Below are 21,176 nucleotides of genomic sequence, written 5' to 3'. Positions count from 1 at the left end.
AGAACCACTCTTCCACAATTTGAGTCCTGGAATATGCCTGTGCCATCATTAAAAAAAAAACTCTATTGATGTGAAAACCTGGTCATTCAGTACATTCAGGTTATTAGCTGACTTCATTTTATTGCCACATAATGTTGCTGAACCTAGACCTGACCAACTGAAGCAAGCCCAGATCATAACACTGCCTGCAGAGGTCTGTACAGTGGTGCACTATTCATGATGTGCATCACTTCATGCGCTCCCCTTCTTACCCTGACCGACCTATCTCTCTGTAATCAGGTCAGTCTGAACTCATCAGACAACATGACCTTTTTATATTGCTCAAAAGTTCAATTTGTATGCTCTCTAGCAAATTCAAGCCTTTTTTCTGATAAAGTGTTTGGCCACACATCTGTTTAGTTTTCATCACATTGTGTATTCATTTTTTACCATGCAACTTCACTAAGTGTTCAAGTGATCTCCATTCATGATTTTTTGGGTTCTTAGCCAAGACCAGGAGGTTCATCCTTAGTTGTTTTCTTTGTTTAATGCTGCCCAAAATTTTGGCCTTTCTGAAATCACCTGAAAGAGGTGGTATACGCTTGACTTTGGCAAAGATGGTCTTCCAGCTTAACCAGCTTGGCCAGTGTTTTGACAACTGGTACCTGTTTAGACTAAGCACATCTTTTAAGAAAAGATGGTTTTTGAATGTTTTTTTCTCGAATCTTTTGAAGCAAGGAAGAATAAATAACCAATAGAATGACTGATTTTAACTTAGATATTTCATTTTGTTTAAAATGAAGTGTCCTATAAACAAAGATCAGTAGTATATCTGTGTCTGCTTAAAAATGTCCTATACTATTAAAGAACTAAATCTAAATTCTGCAAAATCTCAGTCATAACAGAAGTTCTATGGAATCCTATTGTAGGTCTACATAACTGGATAAAAAATCTGTAGAAGATGCTTCTCTAAGCAAAAGTTCTACAGACATTTTATAGATTTAGATCTTCTTTAGATGTAGAAATTTAACGTAAAAAAGCACCCATAGAGTATATTTTAACAATCTATTGATTTCATAACATGAAAAACGAATGTGTTGTTACTCTTTAAACTTATGGATGATTAGACATTTATTGTTATTCTTTAAGGTAAAATTTAACCTGGGTACATTTTTAAAGTGTCTGAGAACTTGGATAGGTTTTATGTTGAGGACGTGAGTTAAACACATTCCTGAGATTAATAAATGTGTTCCGGGTTTGAGATTTTAACCACACTGAACTTTATGGTGGAAGTGAACGGCTGGGCGTTTCCTCTGTGTAAACATAATTCCCTCCTCCTGTTCCTCACTACAGAGGGCCAGAGCTCAGTCGACCGCGTGTACTGGAGCTGCTGCTCTGCTTTGTCTCTTCTGCTGGAATTTCTGGATGTCGGAACAAGAGAGGACTGCTGTTAACTGGGTCACACACACACACTCTCTCGCACACGCGCGCACACACAAAGACACACACACACACACAGTCTGTTGGACCTGAGCTGCTGATCTGTGAAGTGTGACTGGTATGTTTCTTTGTGCTCACAGCCTTACACACATGTGGACCATTATTAACCACAATTATATAACCTTTAGATCTCTAAATATACATTTACTCAACAAGATTTAAAAATCTTTTCTTTAATTCATTCTAATTTAGATTTCTTTATTCAAATGAACAGCATATGGTAGGGAAGACACAATTTATGTTCAATTTGCTGTTTCTTTATATAAAAAAATGCTTTAAAAATGTATGAGGATTTAATGATTGTGAAAATAAAAGCTTTTTAATTTAAAAACCAATTGGAAAAAGAAAATAAATTTTATGACCTTTAACACAAATGATGGACTCATTCAAAGTTGACAACATGGTTAAGTCTACGTCACCAGAATAGTATCAGTGGAAAGTATTTAAAAAGTTCATTATACTTTACTAACCCTGCAAAAGGGTTGATGTTGAAACATTTTACATTATCTGTTATTATAAAATATGATTTATATAAAAAATAATAAATAATATAAAATTCTATTTATTTTTATTACAATAAAAAAAGTAATGACTCTTCATTGGATTTATGTTTTGTGGTAAATACCATAGATAAACCCCCATGCTCAATTTCACATTTATGTTACATGCATGTTAAAGACCTCTTAAATTATTTTAAATATTACTGATGAAATAAGAGGAATTTAAAAAAATCTTTAAAGAAAGAGAACAAATTTTATTATGCTTCATTATGGTCATTGACAATTTATTTAACGGTTAGATTTACATAGTAGATCATGCACTGCTGCAAACATTTAAAAAGGTTTGTATCCATCCACGTATGATTTAGTAGACAGAAAATGTTTTTTTTTTTTTACCAAAAAGTGGAATAATAATAAAAAAAAAATAAAAAAAAAAAAATATATATATATATATATATATATATATATATATACACACACAAAAGAATAGGATTTAAAGTATGACATCACTATCCATGTGAACGATTACAGATTCAATGCTCAAGCTAACTACTGATAAGTATAACTAACAATGAGAAAATGAGGTCACAGCCACAGTGTTACATAGGAAATGATTTCCTCATGTACATATTACTAGAGCATTCATACATATGTTAATATAGACAAATTGTGGGTAAAATCTAGTGTGTTTACTTAGAGAAGGTCAATATAATGGAGTATATGGGGAGAAAAAAGTATGGGGCAGTAGGCACTTTTTACAATAACAAGCCTTGCAGAACAGAAGGGTAGGAAGTTGTACTACAGATATGTGAAAATTTTCAGAATTTGGTCATCATCACGATACTAGTGAAAAAAAGCACTAGTTACAATGGTAAATGATTAACAAATGACCCAGCATGGCTACTAATTAGTGTATGGTGTTGCTTCAGTCTCAGAGTGCAGGAAAACAGTGCTGATTTAAGTAAAGCATTAGAACATGGTCTGTGTGGTATATGTGTTTGACACACTGATACAGGGCTGTAGGTACACTGATCCAATGTTTTAAATGATTTCTTTCGTGGCTTTAATGAATTGCTCTTAACTACTTTGCAAGGTTTATTGATATCACAACGTGTTGTAATACATTTGCTTAATTTGGTGAAATTGTGCAGCCCTTAATAGTCTTCACACAATAAATTAAGACTCTATTCTTTTTTTTTCTTAACAGCACTGTTTATTTGTCTGTGGCGCAGAAGGAATAATTTGCTGTGTAATGCATGGGTAATTTTGTGTCTTGTGTCTGTGTTTATGTGCTGATAAAGCAGAAATGGGCTTTCAGGAGAGTAATAACATGGTGGACTATGGCCTGGTGTTAGGAAGGCAAAGCCAATATGAGGATAGATATGGAATTATTATCCCTAAGGTATCATCAGAAGTATAGACCTGTCAACAGTACTAGTAGTATGTGTGCCAAAGGTCATATAATATACTGTAACTGCGACAGCTTTTATAAAACATGCTTTGTCTTTATTATTTATGGTCGTTCCACACATTTACGTACTGTATAAAGCAGGACTGATGAGTTAATTTTTTTATAACAGCACAGCTTTGACAAGGAAAAAAACCTTCAGAGTGCCATGTTTTTGAAAAATAATTAACTTTGTGCTAATAACCATCAGTCATGGTTTATTTTTTACAGAATTAGAACTGAGGCATGTTTTTGTAAGAAAAACATCTAAATGAATTTTCATGTATGATATCGAATGTCTTATTTCAGGCACAACTAGGACTGTTTATAATTAGAAAGAACCAGGTTAGCCCATAACAGATTAAACTTTATTAATCCCGAAGGAAATTATTGTGCCAGAGACAGTTCCAAGAATAAAGAAAGTATATACGTGCAATGAAGTAATACATAAAATCTAAAATAAATAAATAATAATAATAAAAGAATAATAGACTAGACATAGGATAGATAATAATCACACAAGAGTATCAGAAACAGATTCTAACATAGACTTTACATAGCAATATGATGAGTAATATTGCACATAATATTGCTAAATGATATTACATATGACATTTTTAACTGATATTGAACATGTTTTTGTTCAATGATGGAATTATGATATTACACTTGAGTTTGAAGAACCCAAAGTAATTGCAGGTAATGTTAGTGCACCTATTGTTTCTAGGCTGTGACCATTATTTTAGCTCTCCTCCCTGCAGAAGTGTGCTATGGTGTCCCTTGTTCCACATATCAAGTAGGGCTATTGATAAGGGGTTAAGAGAGGGATTGAGGATTCCATGTTTTTTGTTAGAAGCTAGATAGCTTTGTAGCACGTATTAGCCATAAACAGAACAACATGAATGGTTTAGAAACAATTCAGAATGTCTTGGAAACAGTTACTATGGAGACAAAGTGGTGTTTAAGCTGACATAATATTATCAGATGTGTTTTCTTGCTAAAAGTGCTGCTTCCATGACTGTTTTTGAATGTGGGTTTTGGCAGGTAGCTGCTCTCCCCTCAGTACTGTGGGCCTACTTTAACTCATGCTGCATTGACAGTTAAACAACCCAGTGCTGTTATGCTCTATATCATCACTTGTCGAGTACTTTTCAACCAATTAGATTACTTGATGAGAATGAATTGATGTTTGACGCTTTTTAATGTCAAAAAAGTCTTTAATGTCTTTTCATTAAATACAACCTCATAGACTCTACTGTATATAAAGCTACAAGCTACACATTTATGCACACTGAATTGTTACTTGCATGTTCAAATAACCAGCCTGGTTATGTATCAAGTTGCTGTTTGGGTCAATGCAATATTCACTCTCAGCTTTCCAATGCTGTCTCTCCAGTTTTTCTTCTTCACTGTCCTCATGCTTTAAGTCTGTATGTGTGTGTGTGGTCACAACAAAGGAGGAATGCCAATGCTCTGTTTTCTCTCTGCAGGAGATGCATTGTGTGCAAATGCTGCAGAATTTATGCCGTTTTTAAATATAATTGCTTTGATAAACAAATGCATGTGCATCATTCGATTAATGCTTAGAAGTATAATATCTGGTAACATGGATGGAAGTTGGTTTGAAAGTCGACCCTCGGTGGGATCTCAAAAGCCAGACCTCTGTACATGCACACTGTCTAAGCTAAAGTGCTAGAGCAAGAATGATAAATATAAAAAAATTTACAGAGGAATAAAAACAAACCATTCAGAGTTTATTCTCATAGCTGAAGTTTAATTAAAGTTGACACATGTCCTCAGCACTGAATCTTTAATGCTGCCTTTTCAAAGTACTGTACTTTATGTGAGTTCTAGAGGAGGAATAAATGAGTGAGTGTGTATATACAGTATACACATGCACTGTTTATGTTGAATGAGAAAGGGGCTTGTTCTGCTGGGCGTGTCTTTATGTCTTTTTTTGCTTGTTAACATTACAACCCACAAAAGCTTATTGCATCATGTGAGAAAGTGTTAAAGAATGACTAGTTTACAACAGTTCCATCATTGTTGTGACTTTTTGGATAGATTACACTTTGATTGATTTATATTTTAGTAAAAAGGTTATGATAGTTCTAGGTTATCGTTGAACTACAGTGGCTTTATTTGCAAGACCTTTCAGGCTTCACCAACGTGAGTGTTTCACAGGCAGTGCTAAGGAGTATAATTCTGCTTTGAAAAGAGAGGCCATAATTATTATTATGAAAATAATGGGGCAAAAACACTTTCATGATTAATGATAATTGGTGCCTGAAAATGCACTGAAAGCTATTCTGAAATGTCTTGCTTTAAGCACATCTCAAGATATGCTTCTGTTCCATGCATTTATTTATCTTCTATTACTCTTTCCACTTGGTCAGGGTAACAGTAAAGCCAGAGCTTAACTTACAAACTCTGGGCATGAGGTAGAGTTCTTTGCCCCTGGAAACAAACAATGTCCCAAAGTGTCACCCACATCCAAATCCACACCAGCTTTATATACTGTTCACTATCAGAATGAACCCAATACCCCAGAAAGAGAAGAGTGTCTTTATGCACCATTTAGAGCTCAAATTAGAATATAAACATGTAGAAAAGCATTTCAAGATTGAATTTTAGGATTCAGATTTGTATTAGTAAGGTGCAAACTGCAAACATTTCTACAGGTTCTACAGCCATCTAATCCGATCAAACCTAATCTAAAAAGAATTGCACGGGTACATTCCCCTATAAGTTTTAATGAGTTACTCATGTAACCCAGAGTGATGCATACAGATTCAGTGTAGGATTTTTATATAAAATTGACTACATTCTTTAAAAGTGTTGGGTAGGCAGAACCATTGCCTCGTTGAGCAAAACATTATTTATTAAATGTTAACTTGGGCTTTTCAGCTACAAACCATCCTGTATGCTCTTAGTTTAATACAAAGTTTAATATAAACAGTACAGTAATTCCCTTTTTTTAAGAAAAATATAATTTTGCTTTCATTTATTTGTTTATTGTTTGTTATCTTTAATACAATGCTGTGATATCTAATATAATTTAATGGTTTAATAATTATTATTATATGACATACAGTTTTGAACATATGGATGCAGAAATGCTGCTATACAAGACAGATTGCATTAACACATCAATAATATTAATACACACAATGCACGACATTTCACAATCACAGTAAGTAGTTATATAATTCCAATGAAGCATTACTATAGCCATAGCAGATTCAACTTCTAAAAGAAATTTGTGAACATATCACTCAATTTTCTTTGCCAGATAGAGAGCATGTCCAAAATGGTGTTCTGCTGTGAGGAGAAGCTTGAGAGACTAACACAGGAGCAGATCATCTCCAAAGCCAAGATGGTGATGCAGGGCCTAGAGGCACTGAAGAGCGACCACAACGTCATGCTGCACAGTCTAATGGAGACCATCAAGTGCTTGAACAAAGACGAGGAGACTGGCCTGGTGTATGAGAAATCCTCACTTCTGCACAAGTCCGTGGAGATGATCGAGCTAGGCCTGGAAGAGGCACAGGTGATTAATGTAGTGAAGCAGTGAAAGCAGGTTTAGAAGACAAAAAAAAAAAAAAAAAAAAACGGGCCCAGAAGGTAAAAAAAAAAAATATGAAAAAGCAAGATGTCTTGTTGGATTTTGATAAATAACGGGGCACTTCAGTCAGTTTGCTTTTAGTGGAGATGAGGTTGTGATTCCTCTAGGTGTTGAATGTATTAATGTCTAAGGAAATGGAGTTTCCTCTGGCCAATCAAAATGATCTATGAAAAAGTGATTATTAGTTTATAATGACATTTTTTTAATTAAAGGATATGTTAACGAACATGTCTGTGTTGTACCGAAACATCTCTGAATGTCTCTCGTGTGTTACCCCTACAGGTGATGACTGCTCTGGCAGCCCACCTGAATGCAGTGGAATCAGAGAAACAGAAGCTGCGAGCTCAGGTGCGTCGGGTTGGCCAAGAGAACAAGTGGCTGTGGGATGAACTCAGCACTGTTCAGCAGAAACTGCAGAAATGTGAGCAGAGCTTAGTCCAGGTAGAAGAGGAGAAGAAGCACCTGGAGTTCCTGAACCAGCTTAAGAAGTACAATCAGGAACCCTTACCAGAGGTTAACATTTACACAAATACGAATAACGAATACAAAAATTCCCACAAAAAACTCTGAAAGCAAAGATTTTTAATAATCATCATTTTTTAAAAAGAGTCCAACAGGAAAATGCACACACCATTAATTTAATATTAAGGTAATTTTTCTAGGGTGGCACGATGCACTGTCGCCTTATACCTCCAAGATCCAGGTTCAATTCCAACCTTGGGTCTGTGTGCATGGACTTTGCATGTCCCCCGTGCTTGGTGGGTTTCCTTTGGGTATTCTGGTTTCCTGCCACAGTTCAAAAACATGCAGATTAGGTTAATTGACATTTCCAAATTGCCCATAGTGTGTGTGTGAGTGTGTATGTACCCAGCGATGGACTGGCATCCTGTCCAGGGTGTACCCCGCCTCATGCCCTAAGTCTTCTGGTATAGGCGACCCTGTATAGAGAATAAAATAGTATAAAAGATTAGTGAGTGAGTAAGCCCTAAGACATGTCCAGTATGGTGGAAACCAAAATGGGTTATAATACATAATGTGTTTTAAAGACTTTAAGCAGCCAATAGTTTTTTTAGGATTTTGGATAATTTTTCACTGCACCACACACTAGTACTGTATCAGACTGATTAGCTCTTATTTTAAAACCATTAACAACAAAAGCACCTAGGTTTTGGGTTCCCCTTATGGCACATGGGTGGCTCTGGCCCCTTGTGGCTCCACAAGACCTCTGGGGGTGTGCTGTGGTGTCTGGCACCGTGATGTCGGCAGTGGATCATTTGGGTGCTGTGGACTGTTGGGTGGGACGTCAAGGATTAGACTTGTTTATGGTGCATCCCAATAGTGCTCATTCAGATTGGGATATGGGGAGTTTCTATTGTGCCCAATATTGACTTTTTTCAGCAATTCGTGCTACATTGGCTTTTCTGTGTGATCTGACCGGATGGGCTGGCCTTTGGCCCTTGCGGGCATGGGTGATCTTCGAGTGCCCATTATCCTGATCCTGATGAGTTTGCTGGTGAATAATTGGTAATCAGTGTTTATCAGTTAACCTGTCAGTGGTCATAATGTTATGGCGGATTGGTGTACATCTCACATTCACTTTTAGAATGACCAAAGCCAGAGCAGCTGCTTTGCACACAACCCATACATGTAACCTCGTCACAAAAATAAACCTTTAAAATATGCTAAATGCTAACTGTTAAAATTGGATTGACACTATGATGCTTTGGGGTGTGGAAAAGACATTATACATAAAAGCAAAGTCATTACAAATAAAAAATTGCATTAATCATTACAGTGACATTCATTTCTGACAGGTTGGTTGATGTGGTTTTTGTTGCTTTGTTGTTGCTATGTAGCATTACTGGACAGTGTAGCTTCACATAACCTTCCTGTAACAGCTGAGGTAACTGTGCATCTGCTAAATATAATAGTTCTATTGAAAGAATTGTACCTATAAAAACCCCTCATTTCCTTCCTACTTAGGTTTCACTCCCACTTTGTTTTTCATTTCCTTTTCTCTTAGAATTTGTTGTTTGTAGTATAGAGTGTTGATATGACATGTGTTTTCCTAAACTTTTTATATTTTAGAGAGAAATTCATCAATAAGCACGTGTGCTTACACTAAATCCATATGTCTTACAAACCCAATGGCAAAAAAGTTGGTACAGTATGGAAATTGGCAATAAAACCAAAAAGGCATCATCTGTAAAGTCTCTTCACCCTGTATTATATTAAAACCTCTACAACAAACCATTATTTGATTATTTACCACGTGAATTCAATTATTTCTTGAAAATATGCAACTCTGGTGGCTGCAACATCCTCAAAACAGTTGACAGTTAACGCTTTATGTTGTTTTATGTGTAACATCACCATTAATAATTAAAAACACTTTTTAAGCATTTGGACAAATTTAGCTGACGAGAGTTTCCACCATGATTCCATTATGCAGGTCTTTAGCTGTGCACTTAATAACAAACCACATATTTTCCCTTTTTTTAGCAGGCAGGCCGGTTAACACTGGAACTCACATGTGTAATTCAAGCTGAATGCGGGTTGGCGTTGTCTTGCTAGAAAATACAAAGATGTTTCTTTCAATACAGATTGAAAAAGATAAAGTCTGTATGGTAGCATATGCTGCTCCAAAAAAAACATATCTTTCTGTATTTATGGCGCCCTCACAGGTATGCAGTTTATCCATGCAACAGGCCCTGGCACCCCCCATACCATAGCTGGAGCTAGCTTTCGGACCTGACACGGATAACTGCCCGGGTGGTTCTTTTCCTCTTTGACCCAGAGAACATAATAGCTGCTCCAAAAAATAATTAAAAATGTGGACTTGTCAGACCATAGAACATGTTTCCAGTGTGCCGTTGTCCATCTCTAATGAGATGTCTTTGACATCTCTGGACAGTAATTAAGCGTGGCTTCCATGCACCTTAAGATGCATTTATAAATGGCGTTAATGGGCAATGGTTTACCAAAGTGTTCCTGAGTCAGCACCACGATATCCACTACAGAAGCGTAATGTTTTTTAAGTGAGTGATGTCTAGAAGGATTAGACCTTTCTTTAAAACCCCTGGTATACGTCTAATGGGTTCACCTGTTTAACAGGACTTTTTTTGGAGCCTGTTTTTTGGAGGCTGTTGTTTTTTAATATAGTATGAGGTGAAGAGACCTTAAATATGACTCCTATATGATTTCTATACTGTCCCTGTTTTTTGTAATTGTACTTAAATGCCATGCCTCCACCATCCCCTCAATTGCAGACCTTTACAACGTAAAAGAATCAAAAATATATTTGCTGTTCAAAATTGAGTTTTGCACAAAGTCAAAACTGGTAATCAAAATTTATACTTGAGATCATTTTCTTGCTAGAGGTTGGATTGAGCAATGAGCAGTAGGGTCCAGTGTCCAGTGCCCTTATCTGAGAGTTTAATGTAACCTGCAAAAATTCCTGTTTTGTCATTTGATGCAAAGGTTTTACATAAATATGATCTTAAATAAATTTTTACTGTAAATTCCAAAAAAAGTATTTTTCATCATATTAATTGAAAAGAACACTATTAGTGAGTATCAGTGATATTGACCAGAATACCACAATGCATTTTTGTAGCAGGATGAGGAAAAAGAGGAGACATCAAAAGACAATCTGGATGAGTTGTTCCCCAATGATGAAGAGTCAAATCAATCAGGAAGTAAGAATTTTCTTCTTTTATCTTGTTTTTACTTTCAATAAGCATTTTTATCAGTAGTGTTTTTCAGCTTTATTTCTGAAGAAAGAAGTGTGTCTCATTGGAATAATGAATTTTGTCTATATTTACAGCAACACAGCAAATGAGTAAAGCGGCAACAGCAGCAGCCCAGCAGGGGGGCTATGAGGTTCCTGACCGCCTCAGAACCCTCCATAATCTGGTGATACAGTACGCCAACCAAGGGCGCTATGAAGTGGCAGTGCCACTGTGTAAACAGGCTCTGGATGACCTGGAGAGGACACTGGGCCATGATCACCCTGATGTAGCTACCATGCTCAACATCCTCGCTCTTGTATACAGGCCAGTCCTCCAAACCACATTTAAACAGTAACGTAAACAGGAGCTACACAAATATATCATGAGCATTGATCTTTAACCCTTAGGTTTTCATTTGTTCATTACTAAATAACATTTGAATCCAGACTGTGTGTGTGTGTGTGTGTGTGTGTGTGTGTGTGTGTGTGTGTGTGTGTGTGTGTGTGTGTGTGTAAAGAGATGGGTAGAAAGTAGCATCACCGTGTAGTTTCATTTCACCTTTTTGGTTTTTCCACTTATTATTTTCAGGCGAGGGATTTTTTTAAACACTTTTATTTCTCTTTATTACTTTTAGGTTAAAAATGACCGGGTTATAATTTGTTTTATATCTCCTCCTTGCATCTTTGGCTGTTTGTTTTACAGCGGATTATATATTAATATGCATATATTGTATATGTTTAATATTTTATTAATAGAACATTGTATCATTTCACTCTTTCTGCTCTATAGTTACATTAAGGTGATTACAGGAACCAATACATAATAGGTGTACAAATATATCACTGCACAGCATTTTATCAAGAGTAAAAGCTGTATTTATTTTTGTGAGCTCAACTTTTAACTGATATACATACAATATTTTTTAGTATTGATACTGTTTAACCTAGGACATGTTATTATTATAAATTGAAGCTGCTTTTGTCAATTTACAGATAAATAACTTACAGAGTTTAAGACTAATTGACGGTGTTACATAACAGTAAAAAGTTGATTTAAATAGATTTTCTAATGTTGTCTTTGCATTACAGGGACCAGAGTAATTTTAAAGAAGCTTCACGTCTCCTGTATGATGCTGTGTGTATCAGGGAGAGAACTCTGGGTGAGGAGCATCCTTCGGTAAGTTCCAACACATCTGCACTCTCATATACACACACTCACACTGAAAACCTCACAGTATAAAAAGAAAAAGGGAAATTTTAATTGTTTCACTGAGAATGTGTCAGCTCCATACCATGGTCATGCTCCATTAGTCCCAGTCTTTTTGACAGCGACCTCTCACTGTTCTTCACACAGATGTTACTATTTTAAGAGCTGTGTGTTCTGTGACCTGCAGGTGGCTGCGACACTAAATAATCTTGCAGTGCTGCATGGGAAGATGAGGAAGTACGCGGAGGCAGAGCCACTATGTAAAAGAGCTTTAGAGCTGAGGGAGAAGGTATCTTATGTAATTATTTGGAAAAATAAATAAATAAATAAATAAATAAATAAAAATTTTATATATATATATATATATATATATATATATATATATATATATATATATATATATATATATATATATATATATATATATATGCTCCTGGATTTTTTAATAATTCTTTATATAAAGATTAATTGCTTATTTTTATAACAGGAAATATCATGACACAATCATAAACAAAGTATGATCATAATCTGAGGTCCACCCTTATGTCTCCACTCATACTTACAAATGTCGGTTCTTTTATTTACTTTGCTTAACCTTATTCTCTAAATGCAACATATACATACCGCTGTATGTAACAGATAATCAAATTATAATCACTCATCACTCCGTCGATATTTCTAACAGCTTTGCACATTTGGATTCTAATATTTGTGCTTGTTTTTGCTGAATAAAATGTCTACTTGCTGGTTACCAGGTCCTGGGCAGAGATCATGCAGATGTGGCCAAGCAGTTAAATAACTTGGCACTGGTTTGTCAAAACCAAGGCAAATATGATGAGGTGGAGTATTACTACTGCAGAGCCCTCGACATTTACGAGAAGAACCTGGGTCAGGATGACCCCAATATTGCCAAAACAAAGAACAATCTGGTAAGTACCCACACTAGCACCAACACATTTCCTCTATTACTAAAACCAACCACCTAAATCACAACATAAGTCATTGAGGCATTAAACGTGATCAGTTCTCCCTCTTGCTAGTGCAAGAACCCAGTAATTTGCCTGATTTTCACCCAAAGTTTGTGAACTATACTGTCATATGTGAAAATTCCTTTCCTTTAAATTAGCATTTGCATTATATTTGAGACAAATTATTGTAAACAAGTCCTGGGATTTTTTGCCTAGCATCTTCACAACATCAGTAGCAAAAGCCTCAACAGGTACTTAATCCTAGTAATGATTAAAAGCATGCTCAGATTTGTAAACAGTATGACAACCACATGCAATGCAGCCTTTCCAAAGAAGAGCTTAATTAACGCAAACAGCTGTACTTCATGACTAACTGTGTGACTTGACATAGAAAGTCTCAAACATATCGCTGTAATTGTGTAGACAACAAATTTTTGTTTTTCTTCACATTTCTATTAGGCCTCATGCTATCTGAAACAGGGTAAATATAAGGAGGCTGAGATTCTGTACAAAGAGATTCTCACACAGGCTCACAAGAAGGAGTTTGGGATAGTAGATGGTGAGTATTCTGCTGTCTGAGCAAAGATTCTCCAATCTGTTCACAACTGGAAGAACTGCCATGAGAAACAATGGACGTACGGACAATAATCCACATTGGTATTGAGATAAAAAAGTAATACAAGTTACAGTAAGCTTAACAAAGATCAAGTCAGAAGCTGCTTAATGTTCTTTTTCCCCAAAAAGAGCGTTTATTTGTGATTTAACGAGTGTGCCAGGTTGTCCATGCATCATCACTGAACACTAAACATATTAAGCCCTAAACCTTTCTGCGAATGTAGTAATTAGAAAGTGCAGTACTATTCTTGTTCTACATTTTATTGCCTTTTCCAAGATCACTAGATCATTGATTAATGATCATATTTATGTTTCTCTTGAAGTAATTTATTCCCTCCTTACTGCTGGACCTCTCACGCTCTGTCTGTTTCTTTCTGCAATGTTATTTACGTCAGCCCAAGACCTGGCTGAGAGAAGCTCGAGCTGATTATTGAGCGACCACTTCATGTTCTGAAGACAGGCTGTTGCTAAAAGTTTCATTGTTGTCATACCTGGCTAACTTGAAGGAATTTGTCATAGACGCCATATAACAAGTTTGTACCATAATGTCCGTTCGAGGTCAAATGTTTTACAGGAATTCACTTAAACAAACATTTCATATAAAGCATAATGGAGCATGTATGGGAAAAAAGCCATACTATTATACTGATAGGTCAGAAGGTTAAATTCCAATTTTGATTAATTTGTGGTAACAGCATAACTGAAAAAGGTAGTTGACTTACTATGTATATGACAGGGTTATATTAATGTTTCCCTTCCAATGAGTTATCATTTTACCATAACAGCTTACCACTGTGATTTTAAAAGTAAGTACTGTACTAAGTTCCTTCATATAAGGTTTTTATGTGATAAGACATTTATTTGCCATTTGTTGAAGGATTTTGCTTACTTTTGTAATATTTCTAGCAGTTATAATGTTATTAATTACAGGAACTAACTTGTTTTGTGGACATTCCACAACCATTCTTTAATAATAATAATAATAATAATAATAATAATAATAATAATAATAATAACAATAATAATAATAATTTTTATTAAGTGTAATTATAATTGATGTGTAAAAAGTATACATAGTAACATGACTGTATCTGTACTGTAAATGTTTTTTATGTGTATTTTTACCCATTTATTTATTTACTTCTCTTTTTGTAATTTATTTTTTTCCTCTTTGAACTGATGTTACTTTTGCTTCAGCTTTTCCTCTTTGTCATCATACACACAATCTGTCTGATCAATATACTGTATATAATGTTGTGCTTATGGTCCTAATTTATTGTGATGATTTAAATTGATTCTATTGATTTTGTTGTTTCAATAAATCAGCTTGTGATTGAGTTTCTCCTCCTGATTATTATTTTTTATCCTTCTTTTAATTCTAAAACATTTAACTGAAGTCTGTTTTTATGTTATTTCGGTTATTTGTATCTGCCTGACACTTTAGACTTGTGGTCAGCAGTACGCGTATCCTCAGGGTAATCCATCATGGCCACACTATAGTTAGGTTATAGCTTTAAACCTGCATCCCTGTCTCTTTCCTTTTAGCTCAAACCAAACCCATCTGGATGTATGCTGAGGGGGTAAGAGAACCTATGGTTACTTTTTTCCCCTATATACATCATCACGTCTATTGTTGTTTTTATTCTTCACTTTTTCATCCTCAGGGCGTTGCGGTAAACAACATTCATTATGTTGAATATAGAGGCTGTCAGGTGACAAGGTAAGCACAACAAGAGTTAATCACAATGTGCCAAGTCCACACAAGCAGATCCTTTCTGCAATAAAGCTCTCGTCTGATTACAGCTCTGTGTTACAGAAGCAGTGTGTTTGTATATTTTTCGTGTATTTTATATTTTTATTTAACCACTGATTAGTCAGATCCTTAAGACATATTTTTTACGACCTACTGTGAATTATTCAATAACCATAGAAGATAATAAATAATAATATAGAAATGTAGTGAGAAACCTGACACATGCTGGAAGTTTAAAGGGGTTAAAGCTTGACTCTTAAAAGTACTGTGTTTAAAACAAGTTTATTGTGAAAACTGTAGAGCTGTAGAGACAGAATAAAATATTCAAAAGTTTTCACATCCTTTGCTGAGGTTTAGGCTTAGACAAAGTGTGTTGACAAAATGTGTCTGATTTTTATTTATAGCCCCATAATAAACAGCGCCATGCGGAGTCTTGGAGCTCTGTATCGACATCTAGGCAAAAATGAAGCGGCGGAAATTATGGAGGAGTACGCCATGAGAACATGCAAACAGGTCACTGTCACATTTGCTTTGTCTAAATAATCAACCGCAAATTCCCAGCATTCTAAGAAATCTATTAACAAATCACCTGATCTGTCACATGACCTATTACTTCTAATTATACACATCTGTTTCTAATGACTACCATTCTGACTTAGTATAGTTATTTACTGTAACAACTCAGTTGTTTATCTTGATTCTCTTATCCATCCTGTCCTCATATTCCACTGCACTAGCTGGTCCTACATGGATTTCCTAAAGACCTGCTCTAGTGTGTGCCCAGAGTCTATTGCTTCAGTGGATAATCTCGCTTAAATATTGTAAATTTCTACATCATAAGGACTGCTTCTGTAATCATAAAGATTTTCCTGTGCTTATCTGAGGACTCTTATTCAGGACTCTTATTGGCCTCCCTTGTTTAAGAGTATCCTGCAAAATTAACATCTTAGCACATGAACACATCTTTATTCTAGTCAACTGTTAAATATATCTCTATTAACAATAATAATTAATACATTATTTCTAGGCATATTTTACTAGGTTAGGATTATTTTATTCTATTGGCAGATATATTTGCTCCTTAATTTTTTTTTGGTTTAAGTTTATTGTAACCTCATAATAGCAAGAAATAATAGATACAATTTTAACATGCTAAGACGTAAATTTTTGCAGTGCTTGCATTATCAGATTTTTATCCCACAGCCAACATTCATGAGATGAGTCACCTGATTTACATTCAGTTATTTCTTATTTTAAATTATTAATGAACATAAATAAATTATACGTGCAGCATGACAACAGCAACAACATTCTTTTTACTTTATTGTCTAAACATATTTTTTTCCCCCTGTTAAGATAAAATATTTTTTAGTAAAAAAAACTGTTTATCCCTGTAATTCATTTATATACCAAGAAATCTAACTTTAGGCTGTTTATCAGCTGCACTGTTTTGAGTAGACATGTGTACCGGTACACGTGCATTATGTGAATGATTCATCTCTGTTCAGAATCGTGTTTGGGTTTTTTAATTATTATTTATTATTTATTTATTATTAATAAAAAAATTGGCTAGGTTTTATTGCAAACCCTTTTTAATGTGTTATTCAGTCTTTTTGCTGTATTTGTAAGAGCTCTTACCTGACACATGAATTTGGTGATCTGCACATGAAAATAGAGTGCCAGGGCTCAGTGGTTCTGATTTATCTGATTGGATTTGGCTATTCTATTGGATCAAATATTGAAAACGGAATACTGAATAAGATCTGGATTGAACCTTCAGTATGTGGTGTTTAATATATTTTAGTAGAATGGGGACACTTTGAGTTAAAAATAAAAAAATTCTTGAGTTTCCTGATAGGAGGAGGGTGGATTTTAATGCCCAAATGGGATAAAACTTAAACATTTGTCAAATTAAGTATCAGTATTTATATATCTTCCTGATTCAACCCTCCAAATCCTATATCTGTGCTTGGGACCAGCACTGCCTCCAGTAGCTGGGGATTGGTCATTGGCTGGGAATCAAACCCAGACCTTCCGCATGGCAGGCAAGAAACCTACCACAAGAAGGAGAATTTTCCACCCCAAATCTCTCAAATACTTCTTAAACAAAAATAATATATAATATTTCACCTGTCAATGAACACTGTATATTAATTACTATGACAAAGATTAATGAACCATTGAAAAGTCATTTTTAACAATTGCATCTCTTATTGCACATCTGGTCTCTGATTCTGACACCAGAGGGCCACTTATGCAGATTTAGATGATCAGGTCAGCATCACCCACAAGTTGAATGCTGATGCTGAGCTCTTATTTTTTTTAATGCACACCCACTCCCTTTCATGAGGTGAATAATATTGAACATGTTCTGCAAAAACGAAATCTTGCACTTGGTTTGGACAATATGGTCATTCTTGGGAATTAATCAAATTGGCTGATCAATGCAATTAAAACAGCTTTTCCAACATCATTTACAGTTAATTTGTTCACTCCGATATCGTCACCAACAACTGTCTGCATTTCCAAATCCAAATCAAACATACAGTTCTTCAGTGGTCGGTTGCTTCACTGGATTTGTATTCTCAACCTCAAACTTTCGGTCAAGTTAATGGACAATACCTGCCATGTCGTGGTTCTCTGTGAGTCCTCTGAGAAAGACTAAACCATATGGCTGGGGAATTGGTCTTTTCAAACGATAAGTATCCATAAGCTGATGAGTTTTGCCTTATGTTTAATTAAATCAATCAATGCTCAAGGTCTAAAAATGATTTATTTTCTTAAAAAAAAAGAGGCCTATGTATTACCTATTACATTTGTCACATATTACACATTGGTGAATGATGTAGGCTAAATTTTATTATTTGTATTTAAATATTAGTCACAGGAGAGATCTGACTGTTTAAAAGCATTTAAAAAAGTTTTTTATTGTTCTATTGTGCTGTTTTGGGTTTGTTAAAAAACAACAACAACACTATTCTACCTTCTGTTCTTGACATAACTACTAGTCTGCATTGTGATGTCTAGTCCGCTTTAGAGCACTGGTAATCCTGATTTGCTAACCCTAAAAAGTTTATATCTGGGGAGCAGGGTAATCCTTTAAACAACCAGCGGAAAATTAAGACGGATTACCTGATCCTGGAGAGCAAACCATGGGATTTCCAAAGCAGGATCATTATAATCCAGATTAAACTTTTTGAACAATCCATTCTAGGTGCTTAGAAATAAACTTATCCTGCAGGTATGGCCCATGTCATGAACAGGACCTGGATTAGAGTTACCTTTAAAGTTAGTAGCATTTCAAGCAGTATTATCCAGCTCTGTTTGACACACAAGCCCTAATCTTTTTTTTCAAAGCATTAATACTGTGCTTTTGTTGTCATTGTTTAGTGCATTATTTAAATATATATTAATACTAAAGATCTATAACGATCTACAGTATATTTATTACCTTAAAACGGAGGCCTTTTTTTTAAATAAATAAATAATAAAGGTGCATTATTTAGTGCATTATATATACAGTATATAGGGGATATAATTTACATTCTGATACAGTTCTGTTCACAAAGGAAATTCCATCATTGATCTACACCTTTTTTTTTTTTTGCCTTAACAGCTTTGTTAATTATGCATACTGTATGTGTCTGCATCAGGGAGCCACAGTGGAGCCTCTAAAGGATGCAGGCCGTAGAAGAAGCTCTTCTCAATACAGTGTTAAATATGAAGCTGGAGATGATGGCAACATTGAGTTGAGTGGGGTAAGGGCTTTTCAGCATGGATAGACATGAATACTGTACATAATAAAATATACAGGACAATGTTATTCAGTCAGCAGCATACAAAGACACACACAGACCAGATCTTGTGCTATCCTGCAAACCAATCACATTTCTACATATCTACATATCTAATATCTAATATCTAATAATCTAATAATATGGATAAAAGTTTTATTCCCAGTGGACCTTTGCTACTGTGTGTCATTGTGTGTGTATTTACTAAGAATGTTGGTGGTATAATTGCACTTTTTTTCCCTTAAAGACCACTCTGCTGACCCATATATACAGCCCAACCCCCCTCAGAGCTCATTAGTGCTCATTTAGTCGTTATCTATTCGCTTCACTGCTTTATTAATGATGTGTGTGTGTGTGAGAGAGAGAGACAGGAAGACTGAGTGGCTCATATTGAATAGATAAGGAAGGTTGTGAAGTGCTTCAGCGCAATTATAAAACCATTTACTTTCATCTTGTCTCAATTTTGCCTGCCTTAGAGCTGTCTTAAAGGAATAATTTGGTGACAAATCACAACCACACCATTTTCTGTTCATCAGCCAAGTCATGCTTGTAGCCAAAACTTATTTATTTATTTTATTAATATTATTACTTTTTTTGCAAATGCGAAAAATGCAAACTTGCTCACGTCTTCGCATACTATGCGCTCTGAAACAATAATTCTAAACTTTGCCTCTCAAGCAAGATAATTTCATTTTAAAATAAACAATGATGTGTATTATCAGAGACAGTCTGTATAGTCGTGTTTAAAATGGAGTTATATTGTTACCTTCAATATCTCCAGCTTTACACCACTGTTCCAGCTGACTTAGAGGCAGAATGATGCTAAACCAACTCTATGTGTCCATGACGACTGCTTCGTAGTGCAGTTAATTACATTCATGTCATAGATTCAATGAGATACTATAGAATCATGTCAAATATATACATTATAAAATAATAAATTTAAATAATGTATAATCATTAAATAATTTAATTATAATATATTTTTTCATTTAGCTGTTTCTTTAAGAAAAGGATGTGTATATGACTGGAAAAATCCAATCTGGGCCATTAGAAGTACCTCTGCTCTTTTCTCTAGCCAAAGCACCACTTGTGTGCTCCACCCCATACTTATTTAGCACCTTATTATTATAAAAAGGCATAAACGGCCATGTGGTTAATTTTAGTTTGTCATATTTGGGGTTTGGGGGATAGTGTGGGCACAATCCTGTTCTTAAAAGCTTAAATCCCCTGACTGCCAAAGAGCAAGATCCTTGACCTTCCCACCAGCTGAATTACTTATTTGGAGTATATTCTGTTTGTATTCCTCTTCAGTAACAACCTGGTCATGATTAAATTAGGCTGAGAGTTTGTGTACATTTTGGGAAATACTGTAGAACCAAATCCATTCATAAAAATACACTGCGGGCCAGAACAAATGAAAAAAATGGATGAGCACCATCAAAAACAAACAGTGTTGTAGCATATCTAAAATATGGAATTTACAATGCTTCTGGTTTGGTCCACTCCCAACTCTGTTTAAATCCAAATACAGACCCAAATGCAAATATTTGGAGCCTGAAACACTTAAAGATACACATATAGATGTTTCATTGAGGTATATCCAGAGTGTGAATGTTTGCCCTGCAATGTCCTGGCTTCCCATTATGAGCGATTTTAATATTTTAACCCTCCAGGTCCACTGATGGAGCGGATACTGCAGAAGAAATCATAAGTAAATAAACAAACAGAATATGCATCACATAACTCCCGAAAAACATGAGTTTGACAGTTCGTTGTTGCCCTCTAGTCATACCTAATTTGGTCACTTTGAATCAACAGAAAAATATGTAGGTACTTTGTAGTCATTCTGTACTGTAAGTCTCTCTCTTTCTTGTTCTTTCTCTTGTGTTCTTTCTTTTGACATTAGACTTTGTCATCTTACTTCTTTTGATCCCACAACACATCAGATCCCATTGCTTTTCCCTCTCTGATCATCTAATTTATTTTGTTATTCCCCTTTTTTCTTTATATCTTTCCTTTTTATTTCTTTATTTAAATGTGTTACTCTTTTATACT

General features: G+C 35.1%; 1 protein-coding gene across 5 annotated transcripts in view; it reads left to right on the top strand.

Annotated features, from left to right (window-relative positions):
• Nucleotides 1-1,345: 1,345 nt before the first annotated feature.
• Nucleotides 1,346-21,176, top strand: part of LOC128542841 (kinesin light chain 1-like) — a 25,888-nt gene continuing 6,057 nt past the window's right edge. For 2 of the 5 annotated variants that reach the window (XR_008365687.1, XM_053512954.1), the window contains exons 1-13: nucleotides 1,346-1,537; nucleotides 6,719-6,976; nucleotides 7,334-7,564; nucleotides 10,668-10,749; nucleotides 10,878-11,106; nucleotides 11,871-11,958; nucleotides 12,176-12,277; nucleotides 12,744-12,917; nucleotides 13,416-13,515; nucleotides 15,117-15,151; nucleotides 15,236-15,291; nucleotides 15,729-15,837; nucleotides 18,978-19,082. Coding sequence is in view for 4 of the 5 variants with exons in the window: in XM_053512954.1 (XP_053368929.1) it covers nucleotides 6,728-6,976; nucleotides 7,334-7,564; nucleotides 10,668-10,749; nucleotides 10,878-11,106; nucleotides 11,871-11,958; nucleotides 12,176-12,277; nucleotides 12,744-12,917; nucleotides 13,416-13,515; nucleotides 15,117-15,151; nucleotides 15,236-15,291; nucleotides 15,729-15,837; nucleotides 18,978-19,082 (1,560 nt within the window). In the remaining variant the exon portion in view is untranslated. Of the gene's footprint in view, nucleotides 1,538-6,718; nucleotides 6,977-7,333; nucleotides 7,565-10,667; nucleotides 10,750-10,877; nucleotides 11,107-11,870; nucleotides 11,959-12,175; nucleotides 12,278-12,743; nucleotides 12,918-13,415; nucleotides 13,516-15,116; nucleotides 15,152-15,235; nucleotides 15,292-15,728; nucleotides 15,838-17,804; nucleotides 18,087-18,977; nucleotides 19,083-21,176 lie in introns of those variants that run through there. The other 3 variants (XM_053512955.1, XM_053512956.1, XM_053512957.1) reach the window with 3 other exon arrangements.

This window comes from Clarias gariepinus, chromosome 15 (assembly GCF_024256425.1).
Source record: "Clarias gariepinus isolate MV-2021 ecotype Netherlands chromosome 15, CGAR_prim_01v2, whole genome shotgun sequence".
In the NCBI taxonomy this organism is placed as follows: domain Eukaryota; kingdom Metazoa; phylum Chordata; class Actinopteri; order Siluriformes; family Clariidae; genus Clarias; species Clarias gariepinus.
Note: the sequence above shows the minus strand (reverse complement) of the source record. Positions and strands in the feature narration are given on the sequence as shown.